This window comes from Oxyura jamaicensis, chromosome 5, assembly GCF_011077185.1.
Source record: "Oxyura jamaicensis isolate SHBP4307 breed ruddy duck chromosome 5, BPBGC_Ojam_1.0, whole genome shotgun sequence".
Lineage (NCBI taxonomy): Eukaryota > Metazoa > Chordata > Aves > Anseriformes > Anatidae > Oxyura > Oxyura jamaicensis.
The window spans coordinates 43,991,460-44,009,672 of record NC_048897.1 but is presented as its reverse complement, the minus strand read 5'-3'; the positions used below and the strand labels follow the sequence as shown (position 1 = coordinate 44,009,672).

Below are 18,213 nucleotides of genomic sequence, written 5' to 3'. Positions count from 1 at the left end.
AAGACTCCTACTAATGGCAATTTTAAAAAAATGTCTCTTGGCCTGTATACATTTCTTCTGTTGTCTAGTTTTCATGCTTTTTTATTTTCACTGGCAAATGATTTTATGTAAAGCATTTAATTTGTATTTTAATCTTGTTAACTTATGGTAAGTATTTGCTGTAAAAAGAAAAAGCTTTTATACTTTCAATTAAAGTATTAGAGGTTCACAGTTTGTTGTAAGGAATCTTCCTCAGTTTTTTTTAAGAACTTCGCAAGATTTTCTGCAGCATCTCAATGCTGGTAACTGTTCAACAGGTCCCCTGAATGTGTTGTCTGCTAAAACATTCCTTTAAGAAATATTACTATTGTGCAGGTACATGGTGGTAATCTGAAATTATGTTTCTTAGAGTTGAGAGGGGCTTGTGAAGTGAGATTTGTATCAAAGACTTGTGGAATAGCAAAGGTCCTCTTGGAACTGCCATCCTAGAAGCAGAATAATTGCTGTCCTGGTATGCTATTGCAGCTGTCTAGCCAGAAGAAATTTGTGTAGATTAACTATTAGCAATCATATTTAGAAGTTATCTGAGAAGCTTGAATTTTCAAGCCGTGCTTTATGTAGGTTCACTTTCTTTCTTGTAAAGAATACATAGAGTTCAAATTTTTTAATGTATTTATTTATTTATTTAAACCAGCAACTTGTAGAAACCTCAGAGAGATTAAAGACACAATCCAAAGAATTGAGGGATGCCCACCAACAAAGAAAGCTAGCAGTTCAGGAATTCTCCGAGCTCAGCGAGAGGATGGGAGACTTACGGTCGCAAAAGCAGAAGCTGTCCCGGCAACTTCGCGACAAAGAGGAGGAGGTGGAAGTGAGCATGCAGAAAATTGATGCTATGCGACAGGACATCCGTAAACTGGAGAAAATCAGAAAAGAGGTAGCTTGATTCAAATAGCTAAGAATAACATGTTTCACCTGCTGCTTGTCTGGTATCTCATGTGATTGTATTGAGAATTCAGAATCATAAACAGTAATTTACTTTGTCTGTAAGAAATTGCTCTGGTAACTTCCATATCACTTCACTGCAGTTCGCAAAATACATCTTGAATTTGTTGCTAGATGTTTGACTAATATAATATCAGGAAATGAACTGAATCTTCTATTTTGTTTGTACTCACGCTGATTTAAATCTGGAGGAAACTAGTCTTGCTACATGCCCAGCTTCTTAGTACTTTATTTGTGTTTTGATCCTTGCAGGCTACAAGTCATAGTCAGCTTGAAACCTAGAAAGCTTAATGCCTTTGGGCTTTACTTTGGAGTATTCTGACTTCCTTTTTATTTTTTCAGATGATTTTTTCTCTTTAGCTGAAAGGAAGAAAGGTGATACAGCCTTCATAGGTGTTTTTCCTTACTCTTTTAGTCAGTGTAGAGAGTATCTGGGTAATATCTTGTAAGCAAGTAAATTTCTGATGACTGTTCTAGGCAATTTATGGTTTTAAATGATCTGAAGTGGATAACTAGAAGAATGCATAAGAAACAACTATCATGGTTAACAGTGTTTTGATCACTTAAAAACTGTCAAATTTTACATGTTCTATGAATGAACTTTTGAAAAGGAACTTGTGCTTTATAAACACTACTAGAAATTTACTAGCAAACTGAAAGACAGACTATGAAAATGTAGTAAGAGGTGAAGTTTCTCTGACCTATCTGTGAATAAGAAGTGGTACTTAACCAGAAAAGGCATAGGGCTGCAGCACCGTGTTTGAAGCTGCATTCTGCCCTTCAGTCTAGAGCCTATTCAAGTGTTGTTGCTTATTCAGTTAAATGTTTCCGTGAAGGACTTGAAAACGTCTTTGTTCTTAGAAATTCCCCTGTCTTCCCTTTCCTAACATATGTATCAATCTTCTGTTCAGAACATAATCTATAAGTTCATTATCTTGGTCTACAATTCTACGTACAGTGCTTTTAAAAACAACTTTCTTAGCTGAGCTTAAATGCAGAAAAACAGATTTTATTCTGCCTTGGCTTCATAGTTGCCACTAAATTGTCTTTCTGATACAGTAAGCTTTTTGAAGTGGATAAATGGATGATCAAGCTTATTTTGTTCAGTAATTGCAAGGTACAAGTATTCCATGTTCATATTTGAAGTATTTCACTATAATTTGACTCAAAGGTCAAGATTTTTAAATCTGCTGCCATAGCAGATAGTGAAGCGTGGAGCTGATCTGTAAATGTAGGCAGCTTTCTTCTTTCACAACTGCAATGACTTCCTAGTGCCGTTTCCTTCTCTTAATATTGATGGAAGCTGTGCAGTTATCCCTGCATATATCTGGTGTGGTTTTGTATCAGTGCAAAAAGCCATTTGGTAGTAGTTCCACTTAAGGACAGACGGATGCCTGGATCACTGAAAACAAAACATGACATGCTGAAATTGTTGTTATAGTGGTGTCATGTAAGATACAAATGAGAAAAAAATTTGCTGTTTTCAAGGCCCCTGAAAAGTTCATTCCTGTGATGAGATGAAATGAATGATACAGATAGCAGTATGTCGTGTTGAAATGACTTAAAATTACTTTGATTTTATAGCTAGAAGCCCAACTTGAAGAAGTTGCAGCAGAAGCATCAAAAGAACGCAAACTCCGTGAACACAGTGAGGCCTTCTCCAAACAACTGGAAAATGAACTGGAAGCTCTGAAGGTTACTTAGGGGCTTGGGAGGGATGGGACATTTTTATTCGTGACACAGGAGTTGCAATATTTTTACTCCAACTGTTGATACCTGTGGGACATTTAAAAGAAACTACAGCATTACCAGAAGCCTGGCCTACCTAACCTAATTAGATTTATTTGCTTTTTCTTCTTGAAATGCTTTAATATTGTTTAATATCTTGCTAATGTCTTCAAAATGTCCAGTTCTTACAAATTCTAAGCAGCTGTTAAACCAACATGGTCCAAATTTGTTCTCTCTGCAACAGCATTTAATCTCTTAGGGTCATGAAAGCAGAGCCGTTACTTAGAGGGCTAAATGCTTGAAGAACCTTTTAGACCACTCAGACCCCAAGCAAAAAAAATTTCCCAGGTGCTACCAATTGGATAGTTCTATTTAAAATAATGATCCTAAAATATAAGATCATAATCTTTTCCTGATGGTTTCTCTTCTTCTCTTCAGCTGAAGCAGGGAGGCCGGGCAGCAGGTGCCACACTAGAACATCAGCAGGAGATTTCCAAAATGAAGTCTGAGTTGGAAAAGAAAATCTTATTTTATGAAGAGGAGTTGGTCCGGCGAGAAGCATCACACGTTTTGGAAGTAAAAAACGTGAAAAAGGAAGTACATGATTCAGAGAGCCATCAGCTTGCACTGCAGAAAGAGATCATGATACTAAAGGATAAATTAGAGAAAACAAAGCGAGAGAGGTATATTTTGGGATGGGATTGGTTAATCGAGGATTTCTTTTTTGTGTGTACTGTATTGCATGGGTAACTGTACAGGATGGTATCTCACCTTAATTCTGTTTATTCCTCTCTGAAAATCCCTGTCTAGGGGTCCAGCAGTGTTACAATGTATGTTTCTATTTCTTGTTGTCCTTAGGCACAGTGAAATGGAGGAAGCGGTAGGAACAATGAAAGAGAAATACGAGCGTGAAAGATCTATGCTTTTGGAAGATAACAAAAAGCTAACAACAGAAAATGAGAGGGTAATTATTTTAGGAAACACTTAAGCAAAATATAATTCTTGCTTTGCTACTTTCTGATGTTGAAAGTGTACGTACTGATCACAACAGGATCAGTGAATGTTCAGGCAATATCTGAGTAAAACAAATGTGGTTCTGGCCATATAAACGTCAGAGATCTAGCTAAATAGTAGCTTTCTTCTTTGCAGAATTGATTCACACAACTCAGGGCACCAAGAAGCAGGCACTTCCAATTTCTGTGAGGGCTTCACGTAGAGGGAGGCATTTGCAATAACTGTCTGCCTTTCTGGTGGCTTACACTTAAGCCTTATTTCTCATAACAGCATCTATGCATTTTTATTTTGTGTGTTGTTTTTTTTTTTTTTTTCCTCTCCTTTGTTTTGGATTGTTTCGTGTGAACTGGCAATGTGTTCTTCTGTTCTCAGGAGCAAGTCTCTAGTTCTACAAAAAAAAGAACTATTTCCTGTTCTATGGTCTGTGTTAGAACTTCCACATCATAACCCAGCACAGTGTTATTTGTTCAGATTCTGTAGGTGTGTAAACATACACATATGAAAAAACTGTGAAACTGACATAAGCCACAGGTGAAATTAATGTTTTGTTTCAGCTTTGCTCCTTTGTGGACAAATTAACAGCACAGAACAGGCAGCTAGAAGATGAGCTCCAAGACCTAGCAGCAAAAAAGGAGTCTGTTGCTCACTGGGAAGCTCAGATTGCAGAAATTATTCAATGGTATGTACTGTTTAGAGATCCAGATGGCCACTTTCAACTTTTGAAGTATTGACTGGGCTTTTTTTATGTTTTGCCAGGCACTTTCTGTGTGTCTGGGATCAAGAAAAGCATGGTGCTTCTGAGTGATGATGATGGATGCTGTTTCTCTTTTTGCTTTGCAATATAGCTGAGTACATTTAAAGCACTTAGTCTTAACTTCTAAATGAAATTGTCAGTTACTATTTGGTGCAAGATACTATTAATCACAAAGTTTGGAATATTTTGATAAGCCTAATCAGGAAGATGATTATGATTTAAGAGGTCCATGTTAACATATAGAACCTCACTAGCTGTACAACACAGGCATTTGCATTTAATTCACAGGACAGTCTTTCCCTCTTATTTTCTGAGTTAGCAAGCTGTATGCAAGTATTTTCAGCATGCAGGAAGATACCTGGTTGTCTGTATGTGTCTTTTGCTGGGTGAAGTTGAAAGTTGTAGGCTGGGCTTTGGAGAATGGTGATTTTTAATAAGATGAATTACTAGTTGCTGGCTAATACTTGTGTGGAAGAGCATTTCAGCTACTGAGTGGAGATGAGCAAGGTGCAGGTACATGTACTTGCCCTTCCAGTTGTTAAAGGAGGACTTGATGGTAGCCACTATAAAAACTGAGCAAGTGATATGCATATAATTTTCTAATGAGTAACAGTGAATCTCTGCAGAACTCTTGCTGATGACAGAAGGAAAGCTTCAGTTTCTCTGGCAACTGCCACAATCAAGAGAATTGGATAAGAAAAAAAAACAAACAAAAAACCATAAAGCAGGCCATCTGAGCTGTATTCAGTCTTCTCTGCTGGGAAAGTTTTTCCTGTTCTGTCCATATCTGCTATGTTCCTAAATCCAGTGCAAATGCTAATTATTTGTTGGCATGGTATTTGTTGCTGTGAAACATGAAACTTCACTAACAATTTTTTGTAATTGCACAATAGGGTAAGTGATGAGAAGGATGCTCGTGGCTATCTCCAAGCATTAGCTTCTAAGATGACAGAAGAACTAGAATCTTTGAGAAGTTCCAGTCTGGGATCACGAACACTGGTAAGAAAATAGCAAGCATTTGGGCTGTTCTGGGTATGTCTAAGCAGCTATATTTTCAGTGTCAGCTACATTCTCATCAATAATCATAATATGTTCATAATCAGAGTTTGTTACTAAGAAATCCTCTCTGCTATGAGTTGTTAGTTTTATCTATTGCTTGTGAAATCCATTTGGGTCGTATAATCAGAATCTGATATTTACAGCAGTGTTTCCTGCTAGCATCTGCTATCACAAACTGCTTTACACAGTACAGAGTAGAAACAATAGATTAAACCCTTAAAGAGGAGTGCAGAAATGTACTTCAGCACATTAGATGCAAGTGAATATTTTTAATTTTAAAATTAAATTTTTAATTGCCGTTACAGTGGGATTAAAATACTTTTATTTTGCAGAATTTTTTATACACGTTTTAACTGGTTAGTATTGTCACTAACTAGTGACATGAGAGATTGTAGCTTTATGTACATGTAGAACACTGAGACCTTGTGCCATAGTTTTTTCCCACATTGTAGTAACATAGCTTCCCAAAATTCTGTAAACCAGAAGAGAGGTGAAGCCCTCACAAAGTAGGGCTTCAAAGACAAAACTGTTTTGCCTTGGCAGGCATTAAATACCTGCAGAACCACATGCAGCTAGGCTCAGAAGCCCACATTCCTAAGCAATGTCAGTCAGCACAGTCAAACTGCCATGCAAAAAGTGAATTTGCTGCTGGTTTATACAGATAAAAGTTACTCATCACTTCCAAACATATGAATAAGAGAAAATAAGATTATGACTTCTTACAAACTTTGCCTACATCTTAGAGAGACGATCATTATGTTGATAGGTTTAATAGGAAGAAAGATTGGATCAAATGCAGTTGGCCCAGAATAAAGAATGCTTTCTGTTCTTTGTATTACAACTGGTTTTGTAACTTCAGCAGAACCTGATCTAAGGTAATTATTTCTTAACATAAAAAGTGACTCTCATTTTCATGAGTGTTGCTTGCAATTTCAGGTGTGACTAGAGAAAATACCTATTAGAAAACACTGAAAATGTAGTCCACATTGGGAAAAAATGCATGGAAAATTAGCTTGTGGTGGAGAGGAATTGCATAGTGTATGCTACTTAACAAGCGTGTGAACTGTTTAGGTGAATGTTCTAGATTCTTAAGACCCAGGTTATTTCATTTTCTTCACTTTTTTGCCACTCATTATGTTTTAGGTTAGTGTGTTTGACATTAACTATTTACATTTATCTCAAATTTGAAAGTCCAGTATGTCACCATGCAAGTTTTATACTCTTTTTAGTATAACTAAAACTAGCCATTTTCAGTGAGTTCTCTATTTGACAATCATGCTTGCTGATACACCGTTTTGATTTCAAGCACATTGTTTTAATGGCTTAACTGATTAAAAAAAAAAGTTTATTTCTTCATTTTTGTGAAATAAAATCTGACTGACTAATATCCATGTAGCAGGAATAATGTTCATAATCAATATTCGGTAACTTATTGCAACAGGATCCACTCTGGAAAGTGCGACGCAGTCAGAAGTTGGATATGTCAGCTAGGCTGGAATTACAGTCTGCCCTAGATGCCGAAATTCGTGCCAAACAGCTAGTTCAAGAAGAGCTACGAAAAGTGAAAGATGCAAACATATCTTTTGAAAGGTAATAAGGGCTTTGGTTCTGTTTGAGTTTTAATACGCTGCTCTAGACTGCTGGTTAGAATAGTAACAATTTTTTTCCAATAACCCCCTTGTGCCTGGGATTTGGATTTTGCCAGAAAGACCCTACTCTACAGACTGCACATTTCTTACGTAGTCAAGTGAGAACTAACAATTTCTTTACGTAAAGATTATACTGCTGTGAATATCTTGGGAATAAAATATGGATCTTAAGCACCTGAGGTAAAAATTATGGCTAAGAGCTATTTTTTCGTAGACTAATTGGAGAGCAGATGTATTCTTGGGAAGAAAAGACCAAACTAGTATTGGAAAAAATGTATTTGGCAAATGTCTGCAGTGTTAAGAGGAATCTTAAGTGCAGTTTTCACTATCCAGCTACGTATTAAGGTGCCTTACTAGTGAGGTGAGGAGGGAAGTAATAAATAAATATATTTATATATATTTAGCCCCTCATGCACCTCCAAAAAAGGTGTTTCCTAAAACTCCAGAGACTGACATTTCTGCATTTGAAATGTTTGAGATTGTATTTTGATCACATTGTGTTGCTTTAGTAAATTAAAGGAATCGGAAGCAAAGAACAGGGAACTGTTGGAAGAGATGGAAGGTTTAAGGAAAAAAATAGAAGAAAAATACAGAACAGATTCAGGTAATTAAAGTTACTGTATTTCAACAGAATTCTAACACAGCCAGTGGTGTTGCATTTTAGCTAATTCTCTTATGTTTTGGCTTTTAGGTCTTAAACTTCCAGACTTCCAAGATTCCATTTTTGAATATTTCAACACATCTCCTCTTGCACGTGATCTGACTTTCAGAGTGAGTTATTACACAAATTAACTACAAAAATGTGATAGCAGAGTTACATTTTTATTACCGAAAAGTAACTCTTGGGCTCTACATGGCAAATTTGTATCTGGCCTGCTAGCCAAATTAGTGGGACGTAGAATTGGATGTCCAGTAGATGTTGGATTGATTGGCATTTTGAAGAGAAGCTAGCACCTTTGGGAAATATTTCCAAAAGCTCACATTGATTATTTCTTATTCTACTTTCTTTCTTTGTTAATCTCAAACTTTTAGCTGAAAAATACTCATTCAGGTTGTTTTGGAAGGGCTGGCACACCCTATTACAAATAAGGGACTAAGCGCTTTGCTGTTGGAAAATACTAGTTAATATAAAGAAAAGTATTTGCTCAGTTCAAAGGGCATTTAAACAGATATGTAAAATTGTTGGGCCCAGTTCTTAATGGGGTGGTTAGAGTAGAAGGGACTGGGAAGAAAATCAGAGGACCCACAGATGTTGGTATTGTAAGTGTATTGTGACACACCCTCTGAACCTTAGAAAACTAATCATACAAATTGCAGCTCCAACTGGGTGTTTCACTTAGAAAAGTTCGTGCATTCCCTGAGGAAGCAGCTGTTAGATGCAGCATTGAATCACATTTCCTTACTTCATGAACTCTTGATCCTTGAGGATTTTCTGGGATTTTTTTTTCTTCCAAACACATGGACAGCTCAGGGTAAAACCAAGAGCTGGAACTGGAAAGAATAATCTGTTATGTTTTATGGCACTGAGTCAAAGGGGCTGAGGTTAAAACCTCATCAGTCTGGTTAGATACTCTATCTGAAATGTGTGCTTTCTGTGTCTCTTTTCAAATTGTTATTGGTGCCAAAAAGAAAGCCTATGGACATGCTGTGGTATTTGCATATGCATACTTTGTGTATGCACTGTTCCTAGTTACAAAACATCCACGCTGGCTTTTTTGCTGAAGCAGCAAGATGAGCTATGTGGATGAGGTGGAAGGAGAGAGAGAAACATGATATATACTACTGTCTGGATAATAGCTTTTATCTACAAACCTTAATACTTTAAAACATTGTTTTAAAAAGCACCAAATACTCTTTAAATAGTAACATGTAGAATATCAAGCCCATAACTAATCAGGATTCCATTCTACAGATCCAGCAATAAATACATAGTCTGTGGGAACACAGGTGGCATTTTCTGATGAATTGTATTAAAATTCCTGATGTTGTATTTAGGGATATCCACTGAGTTTTTTCACGTGTACATGTAAAGATAATGTCATGTGATCTGGGTTCATTTAGTTTGAATGAATATCGTTGGCCCATATAAAACATTTTATTTAGCTAGCCTACTAATATTCCATCTGAACTTTTTCTGTGGGTGATAAGTGATCATTTTTATCCCTCATATCTGTTACAACAAAGGATTCTGTTTCTTCTTCGTCTACATCTTCTCTGCTAGCCTTTTGGGAAGAAGTAAGTTCTTGCTGGTAGTTTTGTCTCCTTATTTTGTTGTGACCTGTCATAGTAAAAATGGCCTTCTAAAACTAGACATTTTGCTTCATTAGTTTCTCTATAACTTAATCCACTAAATAGTGCTAGCTTAGTTTTCTTTTAATACCTTTCTACAGGCTTATTATTTTAGATTCTGTCTATATGACTAAAGCTAAATCACGCCTTGCATTTTTAAATTGTTCATATTACATAATGGTATAATTTGATCTTCATGGCCCAGCCCTACCAATCAATTCATAACCAAAAAAAACAAACAACAAATATCTGAATCTATTTAGTGAGCTAACTGAATTCGAGCCATCTTCCTGTCGAAACTGGCTGGGAAGTGAGTGATTCATTACTCATTGCCTTTAGTGCTAATTACATCATTTATGTGGAGTCTAATCTGATGTTTGTTAATCATGATTTTCACGATGTCCTCAGAGTACAGTAATACAGTACCCTGCTTCCACACCCAGCTTCTTCAGCTGTGGAATTGTAGCATGCTTCCCCCTTGTGCTGGCAATTAGTAGTTGCTAATGGAAGTGTGAAATTAAAGCTTGTAATGGATGCGAGTCTTAAATTCTAGTGAAATGTAAGACAATATGATTAAGACAACATGGTTATTTTTAATGATACAGGTGATAATAAAATTAGTGTCTGTTTTCAAAAAAAAAAAAAAAATTTTCTCCAGGTGGAATTGGTAGCTGCTGTCTGCCAGAAAAATCCTAGGGTGATACCAAGCTACCAAGAGAAATGAGCTATTTTATGGATTATTGCCAAGCTTCTCGGACATCATTCCATACCCTCATGCAAGAGGATAGACATAGTCTTTCTGGGAAAAGAAGGCTGTTACAGGATTTATGCTGCCTTCTACTGGGTTTTGCATTTCAGTGCTTCCAGCTTTACAGCTTTTCCATCAGGTGGCAGGGTTTGTTGTAAGGAAAGATTTTTTTCAGAGTGGAAATATAGAAATGAGTATTTTCTCAATGAGCATATAGAAATGAGTATTTTCTCAATTTATTTTTTACAGTGAGCTGTTCATTGTAGCTACCCTGAAATTCTAATCTGTTGGCATGAGAACACTTCATCTACTCTGTGGTATCTAATTTATCATGTTTGATGTCACTTTTGCAGACCAGTTCTATTAGCGAGCAGGAAACACAGGGTCCCAAATCAGAAGTTTCACCATCTACTTCAGTTGTAACTGCAGAGCAACAACAAGAAGTAAGGGAACCATTATTTTACCCTGAAGAGTAATTTGGTAGAAAGTCTGTCTTGTTCATTATAAATATATATTGCAGCATTCATTTTGAAGAGGCAGAATTGAATGTTGTTTACGTGTAACTTGTCAGTGTTAATTGCATCTGCTGTAAGGACGGTTGCAAATGAAACCTTTTTGTTGGCTCTGTGTATGTTGATGTACCTCATTTTCATATGTTTTCTGTATTGCTGCTTGTTTGTTAGTGTGCAGGCTTTCCTGTGAGTGCTTTAAAACACAATCTGTTTCTGCTAAATCAGAATGGCAATGTTTATGACAATTAAATTTCCAATAATTTTTGAAAAAAATCAGAAAACGATAAGCTTTGCCACCCCAAGATTAAAACAAATTCTTGAAGCCTCGTTTTGCTCAATTACAGTTTTTTGTGATTCAGGAACCAATTCGGCTTCAGAGGATGCCTGCAGCTCCTTCCCCCACCATTCAATCCATTTCTCTAGCTGTACCAAAGGTAGGGGGACTGTACTAACCTTATTCTGAAGAACTAAGGAAAAATTACCATGTATAAATTAGCCATCCGTGTTTGTCCTGTTTGGGTTTGTCATATGTTGTTTCTTTGTTAGGTCTCTGGTTTTACTCAAATGTTACCAAATGCAAGTTAAAGGGGTTTGATTTGTCAAAAGGGATGAAAAAAATGTACTTGGTTGTAGGATTTGGTTTTAGTGTCTTCTGCAAATTGAAATAATAAATACTGCTGTTATCTTACAGCACCTTTTACAAGCTACAATTATTTAAAAGCTCCAGTTTCATAATATGCACTCTGATACATTGGAGGGTGGAGGGTGAATGGAGATGCTTGCATTATATAAGTACAGAAGTTAAACTGTTGTTTTTCTTGCTTGTCCTGAATGTATCTTTCAGCCTAAAGCTCACCAGCTCAATATCAAGTCATTCACAAGCCCTACTCAGTGTAGCCATTGCACCTCTCTCATGGTGGGATTAGTTCGACAAGGTTATGCCTGTGACGGTGAGTCAGTTAAACTTTCTGCTTTTTCTGCAAGTTGTCCACCCAGTCCCACAAAATTATCCAAAAACGCCAATGTATTTTAAGGCAATCATTTCCTTGGAGAGGGAGTGAAAGAAGGGGTGGCTATCACTGAACGGTTCTCGTTTTCTTTCTTCTTCTCCTTTTTTTCCTTTTCTTTCTTCTGTCACGGTCAAAGAAGTAGCTTAAGCTCTCACGGTTCCCGTTCTATCAATCCTGCTACCATTAGTGATGTTGTAGTGTGAGTTGAGCAGGGAGGTGGGAGTGTTATTTGCCTGTATGGTGAAGCAAAAAAGATAACAGGGATGCTGTGGTAATGTATGAGTCCTGATCTTAAACCCTGTGTGTTGGGAAGAGCATTTGCTATGCTTTTTGGTCTATAGCCAGCCTTACTGTTCATTAGGTTTAAAGTGCTTTCTCTGATGCATGTACCACTATTGAATTCCATGTTTGAGTTTATGGAGGTATTTTTATTTGAAAATGCTTCTCTGTATCATGATGAGACACATGAAGTCAGTGAGAATTACACATATCTGTTCAAAATGCTACAGTTTTATTGTATTTATTCCCCAGCTTTGTTCTTGCTATGACACCCTCTCCACTGACACTTCCAGCATCATACTCAGATTGTATCATCTGCCCTAAGGTGCTTCTTTCCAGGCAGGTCTTCAGGCAGTTCTTCCCCAGAAGCACCTACTGCTCTGCCAGCACTTGCCCTGGGGCTGCCTTTTCTCTTCTGCTGACAGTTCTGAATTCTTGATTTGCACCTTTTCCTTCCCTTCCCCCCCCCCTCCCCACCCCCAGTGTATCTATCAAATTCACTCTTCTATTCTCATGTGTTTTGATTAAGCAGTGCATCATTAGTTTCTCGTTTGCCTCCTCTGCTCCAGGTCTTGATAGCTACAGAAAAAACTAGAATCACCTTGACATAAGAGTAGAGATGACTCCATCAGAACAAAACTTTTGCCATGTTCCATTCCCAATCACTTGGCTTTTCCCGATTCCTCCTCTTTTCTATTGCTGGAGACTGCAGGAAAATACAGTTGTTACTTTCGATCCTGTGGACCTGACTACATCACATAGATTTTCCCTTTTCTTCAGCTAGGGTGCCTTGGCTTGTGCAGTCCCAATCATTATGATGCATCCTGAGAGAGCTGAATTTATTATCTGGTCATGGGCAGCACCTGCAGTGCTTTGTGTGCATGACATTGTGGTAACCCTCAGAAGGCAGTGCTCCCCCTGGGAGCAGGCTGCATCTCAAAGAACAAGCCAAGTGGCCTGCCCTGCCCTGGGCTACCTGCTCTCCTGGCTATTCCCAGTGGCATCATGAGCAGGTTTGTGGGCCAGTCTGGTTCCTGCAGAAGCATGCTGTTTCCAGCTGCCATATTTTTCTGGAGGCCTTTTACCCTTGGTAATTACAGGACTAGAAGTGTTCAGGGTATTTGACATATGCTCACTTCTGAGAATGCAGTTAGGAGTAAGCACAGAGCAGATAACAGTGCCAGGCTGCTCTCCTCCTGCCTTCCATGCCTACAGGGAGAAACACAGTGGATGGGGCAAAACAGATGAAATCTCTGTAGAAAGATCTGGCCTGTAAACTGTGGGTCAGGTGCCTTGCTCTAACATACTAACTCATCCCACAGTTCTGGAAGCCTGTCTTAAGTCATATATGCTGTGCTTTGTGTAGTGCTTCCATGTGAAATACTGTGTAGACAGGAGTCTGTTGTCCCTTGCTGGTGCACCACAAAGTGGTGTCAATGGTAAGAAAGGCTGCAAGATTAGTATAGTATACATTTGCTCCTTATTTGAACTCTGAAGTGTATATACGCCCTTTTCATCATACAGTATATTTCTGCTTTGTTATACATTCAAGGCTGTTGCCTGTATTTGATTCTTTAACACTTTCTATTTTTTGTCAGTTTAGTTTTACTTTATTTTTGTGTCAGTAGACTCTTGCATAATTACATCCTATTAAACACCTACCATGTTTATCTCGTCTCTTACCACTGTCCAATAATTTTTATTCCTCTTTCATTAATATATATTCTCTTCTGCAACTGGGTCTATTGCTTCTTAGCACCACTGGTGCTGACCAACTCCTTCTTCTTCTGGAAAATTCTTTTATAAGTGACATTGGGGTGTGGAGTCACTTCCCTGAGCAGGAAGCATCAGGTTTAAAAGGGAAAATAAAAGCACCTTGGAGTGTCTCCTACAATATCTAGGTGTGTTCACTCCATTAGCATAGTGGGCTCCTGCTATGCTTGACTGGCAATTTCAGTGTAATTAATTAATTTGCTGCTTGTAAGGGTAGACTGTGTTAATCTCCTGTTATGATTCACTCATACATGCATTTCACTGTGGATTTTCTCTTTTGTACTTAGTGTGTTCATTTGCATGCCATGTTTCCTGCAAGGATAGCGTGCCTCAGGTCTGCCCTATACCCCCTGAGCAAGCCAAAAGGCCTCTTGGAGTAGATGTGCAAAGAGGAATAGGAACTGCCTATAAAGGTTATGTCAAGGTAATAGTCTTTTTGGTCTTGGGGAAGATGACAATACCATGCTTCACTTAGGCAGCTTAGAACCTCTAAGTATGTTTAAACATACCTCCTAAACTGGGCTAAAGCCTTAAGGCTTTATGTGCCATCTTTGTAACTTAACATTAGTTGCATTAGCTGTGAAAGAAACAGTTGATTTTACTACAGGAGCTAAAGGTTAATAGCTAAAATGTTCTTAAGTCCCGGGGGGTGTAGCGAGGAGGAATTCTAAGGAAAAATCTCTGTCACCGTTGATGTAAACATAACATAAAAGCTAAACTGCCCTACCATTTTGGCATTTGTGTAATACACAGGCCACATTGTTTATCCTAAAGCTACATAATATATTTATTAAACTGTAACAGAGGATGTTAGAGCTTAAGGGAAAAAAAAATGATTGCTTGATAACTTGATGTTTTTTCACCCTGTTTTGAAGGGCAAGTAAAATGTGTTCAGCTTCCATTGATCTAAGTATGGGCATTTTGAAGTGTCCCTGCTTTCTGTGTCTACTGCATATCCTTACCTTTAATAAAAAAGTTGCTATTTATTATTTATTTATGCACAGGTTCCAAAGCCTACAGGAGTTAAGAAGGGGTGGCAGAGGGCTTATGCAGTTGTCTGTGACTGTAAACTCTTCCTATATGATGTGCCTGAAGGAAAATCCACCCAGCCTGGAGTTGTTGCAAGTCAAGTCCTGGATCTCAGGTTTGTATTTTTCTGATAGAGTAGAGGCCCTCTGTATTTTTCCTCTGAGAAGAATATTTATTTATGGTATGCAATAAACTTTTGGATTGTAAGAGCTCTGGTCTGGGAAAACTGTGCTGAGTATAGACACCAGCTAAATTTAGACTGAAAGAATTGGCTCAGCAACAGTAAGTCACTTAAGTGCTTTATAAGAAGTCACTTGTACAGGCACTAATACTTACAGTATTAGCATGCTTCCTCCTAGAATTCCATATTTCCAAATGGAAAACAAAATAGACTTTGGATCGGTTCTTCCCCTGCACTCAGACCTAAACAGTGAGTCACAGATCGTCCCGTAGTCAGTAATTTCATGTACATTAGAAAAGCTGAAGCAGCCTGCAGAAAGCATCAATTAATTTATAATGCAAGTGGCTCTGACCCTGCCTTCTCACAACAGTCATTTTTTCATGGTGAGCCATTTGTAACACTGAACACTGCCTACAAAAGATCTGAGGCTTGCATTCGTCAGAGTAACAAAGTTTTTAAATTTTAATCTGCAGAAATATTAAGTATATTACCTTGTATTACAACACTCACTGTCTGTTGATTATAAAGTTTACATTCATAAGCACATTGGTTTTTATTTTTTTCCAAACAGCCGTACCATAGGGTTGCACCGGTACTGCTGTTCTGTTCTGTTCTCACATCTATTCTCTGAGAACTGTCAGCGTCAGTTCTCTGACATGCTGGCGGCAGGAGCAGAAGTGTGGATCTATTGAAAATAACAGCGTTCACATCAGTACATTGCTTGAAGCAACTCAGCCAGATATTATACCAACTGTCCTGTGCTTTATCTGTTTATTGTAGCTGCCTCTTTGAGGCTGTCTTCTGAAGGTTCTTAGATGTTTTCACAGACACTAACTACCGCGACTAGGAATTCTGGCATGGGCAAGTTTCAGGCATTAGTGTCATCTTTACAATAAAATTGGCAATTATGGTGATCAGGTTGGTCAAACGCACTTTAAAAAGGCTTGTGTAGACAAGCTCTCTGGGGTGGAGCACTCTGAAATGCAAAAGTTGTTCTGTTGTCTGTTTATTTTACTGTAATAGAGAATAAAATCTAGCTGTTGTGAAAATCCTTATTTGAATCCCACAAACTATAATTATGTTGCCAAGAGCTTTTTATGTGATTTTTCTTTTTTTCCAAAGGCCCCTCTCTTGCTACACATTGAGGTATGAATTATTCATTTCTAATGTGTCTGCTGGGCTGGAAGAGCAATATTCTTGCTGCTAATTGTAGAGTAGGTGTGGTCAGTAAACCAAAACTACCCCAAGGCCAGCCCACTTCACTTCAGGTGGACTGAGTTACACGTACTGACTGAATGCTGTAGAATCATAACTAAAGCTTGCAAGTTGTTTAGGTTGAAGACAATTATAGCATAACAAAGCTCCCACTTGTGACCTCTGTGCAGTGTTAAGAAATTGCATCCCATTGAAACAGTTGTGATGCCAGTTAGATTTTGCTGAATATTGTTAGTGTGCATATATGTGATTCTCTTGTTCTCTTTCTTACTAGAGATGAAGATTTTTGTGTCAGCTCTGTCCTCGCATCGGATGTAATACATGCAACTCGTAAAGACATCCCTTGTATATTCAGGGTATGGCTATCAATTTACTATTAAAGATAGTACAAATTAAACACCGGTATTCTCTTTTTCATAGTGAAGTATGTTATCCATGTTTAATGTTTATTAAGTTATGTAAATTCTGATTTTCCTTCTTGCAGAAGTATAAGGATGCGTAGAAAAGTGCTGAAATGTGTACAAAAACAGTATGATACTCCCCTTATAACTGAATTGTAAAGAGCAAAGTTCTGCTTTTAGTACTTCCTTGTATATAAAGTTTGGCATCATTATTTTTTTACTTAATTATAATTCAGTTGCTTTAGTATATTCATGTATCGTATTCTGTTGGTATTACTGGATCCTGTTTTTTTCTTATTAGATTTGAAGGACTCTAGCTTTGGGAATTGATGTTGTAACAAAGTAGGCTGAAGCTGGGTAGTGCTCGCTGATTTTATTTTACCACTTATTATATAAAAAAAAATACATCCAAAACTTTTTTTCTTCAATTTCATTTTTAAGTATAGTAGGGAAATACTAAAATAAGAGGAAAGAATTCACTTAGATATACTCATTGTTGATGTATGTTCACTCTGAATGCTGTATTTATTTTTAAATAACAGGAACTTTCTTCTAATTTGTATGTGAATTATACTCAATCTGGAATTATAAAATACAGGGGAAAGTATGTTAATAGCCAATATCTATAATCCCTTGCATTTGAATACAGAAACTGTCACCGTTTTCAGCATCTCTAAACCTCAGTCAGTTGGAATCCAATCAGAGGAACATGCAAGCCAAAGAGCTGACAGTCACATACATTACCAGTGACTTGGTCTTGTAGAATTTTATTTAGGAAATGTCTTGGCTACTTGAATGCTACCGTGGTTTTGCTTTTTTTGCCTTTTTTTTTTTTTTTTTCAGAAATACTTTCTGCAGTGGATTTTTCATCCTTTAGTTTACAACCACTTTTACCTTCCTTTTCCTAGTTTCTTCTGAATGTTCTGTTTTTATTCATATCTGCCTGCTGTCTTTTCAAATTGCAGAACAGTGCAATCATTTTAAGAAAAAGGCATCCATACAGCTTAGCTAACCTCACTTGCTGCTCTATTCTCTGCTTGTACTTTTTCTTAAATACCATTCCAGCTAAAAAGCTTTTGTCAAGTAGTCCCTGTATAAGAATACTTGTGTGGATGGACATGATGAAATGTCTCTGGAGTTTGATCAGATTATCCTCTGCTAGAGAGATTTGAGGAATTAACTAAAAGTTTGCTGGATATGCGTGTATCAATTTAGATATCCTGTTGGCAGAGACCAGAGAAGATGCTGCCAATGTTCACCTCTGTCCTCAGTTTCATTCAAAATAGGGAATTCCTACAGCTGAAAACTGGTGATATCTGATGCAAGAGAGACTTATTTTCTTAATTTCATTTAATTCACCCTGAACATCATGTCTCTTAGACTTGCATCTGACAAAATGTTATAGAATAGCTTATACACAACAGTTAAAACAGTTACTCCAAATCATCTGTATAAAATATGGGGTCCTTCTTTCATACGTGAGACACAGTGATGTTGGTGGCCCACCAGAAAGACAGACTTTCGTTTTCTGTTCGTGTACAATCCAAAAGAAACAACAGATTGCTGCCAAACAATAAAATATTGCCAC

At 37.5% G+C, this 18,213-nt stretch overlaps 1 protein-coding gene across 8 annotated transcripts in view; it reads left to right on the top strand.

The window, feature by feature from the left end:
* CDC42BPB (CDC42 binding protein kinase beta) overlaps window positions 1-18,213 on the top strand; it is a 94,158-nt gene that overhangs the window by 60,062 nt on the left and 15,883 nt on the right. For 2 of the 8 annotated variants that reach the window (XM_035327884.1, XM_035327886.1), the window contains exons 13-28: window positions 674-916; window positions 2,569-2,679; window positions 3,151-3,395; window positions 3,571-3,676; window positions 4,281-4,405; window positions 5,374-5,479; window positions 6,981-7,129; window positions 7,698-7,792; window positions 7,880-7,959; window positions 9,373-9,423; window positions 10,579-10,668; window positions 11,082-11,171; window positions 11,582-11,687; window positions 14,087-14,223; window positions 14,804-14,943; window positions 16,499-16,580. In XM_035327884.1, coding sequence (XP_035183775.1) covers window positions 674-916; window positions 2,569-2,679; window positions 3,151-3,395; window positions 3,571-3,676; window positions 4,281-4,405; window positions 5,374-5,479; window positions 6,981-7,129; window positions 7,698-7,792; window positions 7,880-7,959; window positions 9,373-9,423; window positions 10,579-10,668; window positions 11,082-11,171; window positions 11,582-11,687; window positions 14,087-14,223; window positions 14,804-14,943; window positions 16,499-16,580 — 1,956 coding nt within the window. The remainder of the gene's footprint in view (window positions 1-673; window positions 917-2,568; window positions 2,680-3,150; window positions 3,396-3,570; window positions 3,677-4,280; window positions 4,406-5,373; window positions 5,480-6,980; window positions 7,130-7,697; window positions 7,793-7,879; window positions 7,960-9,372; window positions 9,424-10,578; window positions 10,669-11,081; window positions 11,172-11,581; window positions 11,688-14,086; window positions 14,224-14,803; window positions 14,944-16,498; window positions 16,581-18,213) is intronic. The other 6 variants (XM_035327888.1, XM_035327890.1, XM_035327885.1 and 3 more) reach the window with 5 other exon arrangements.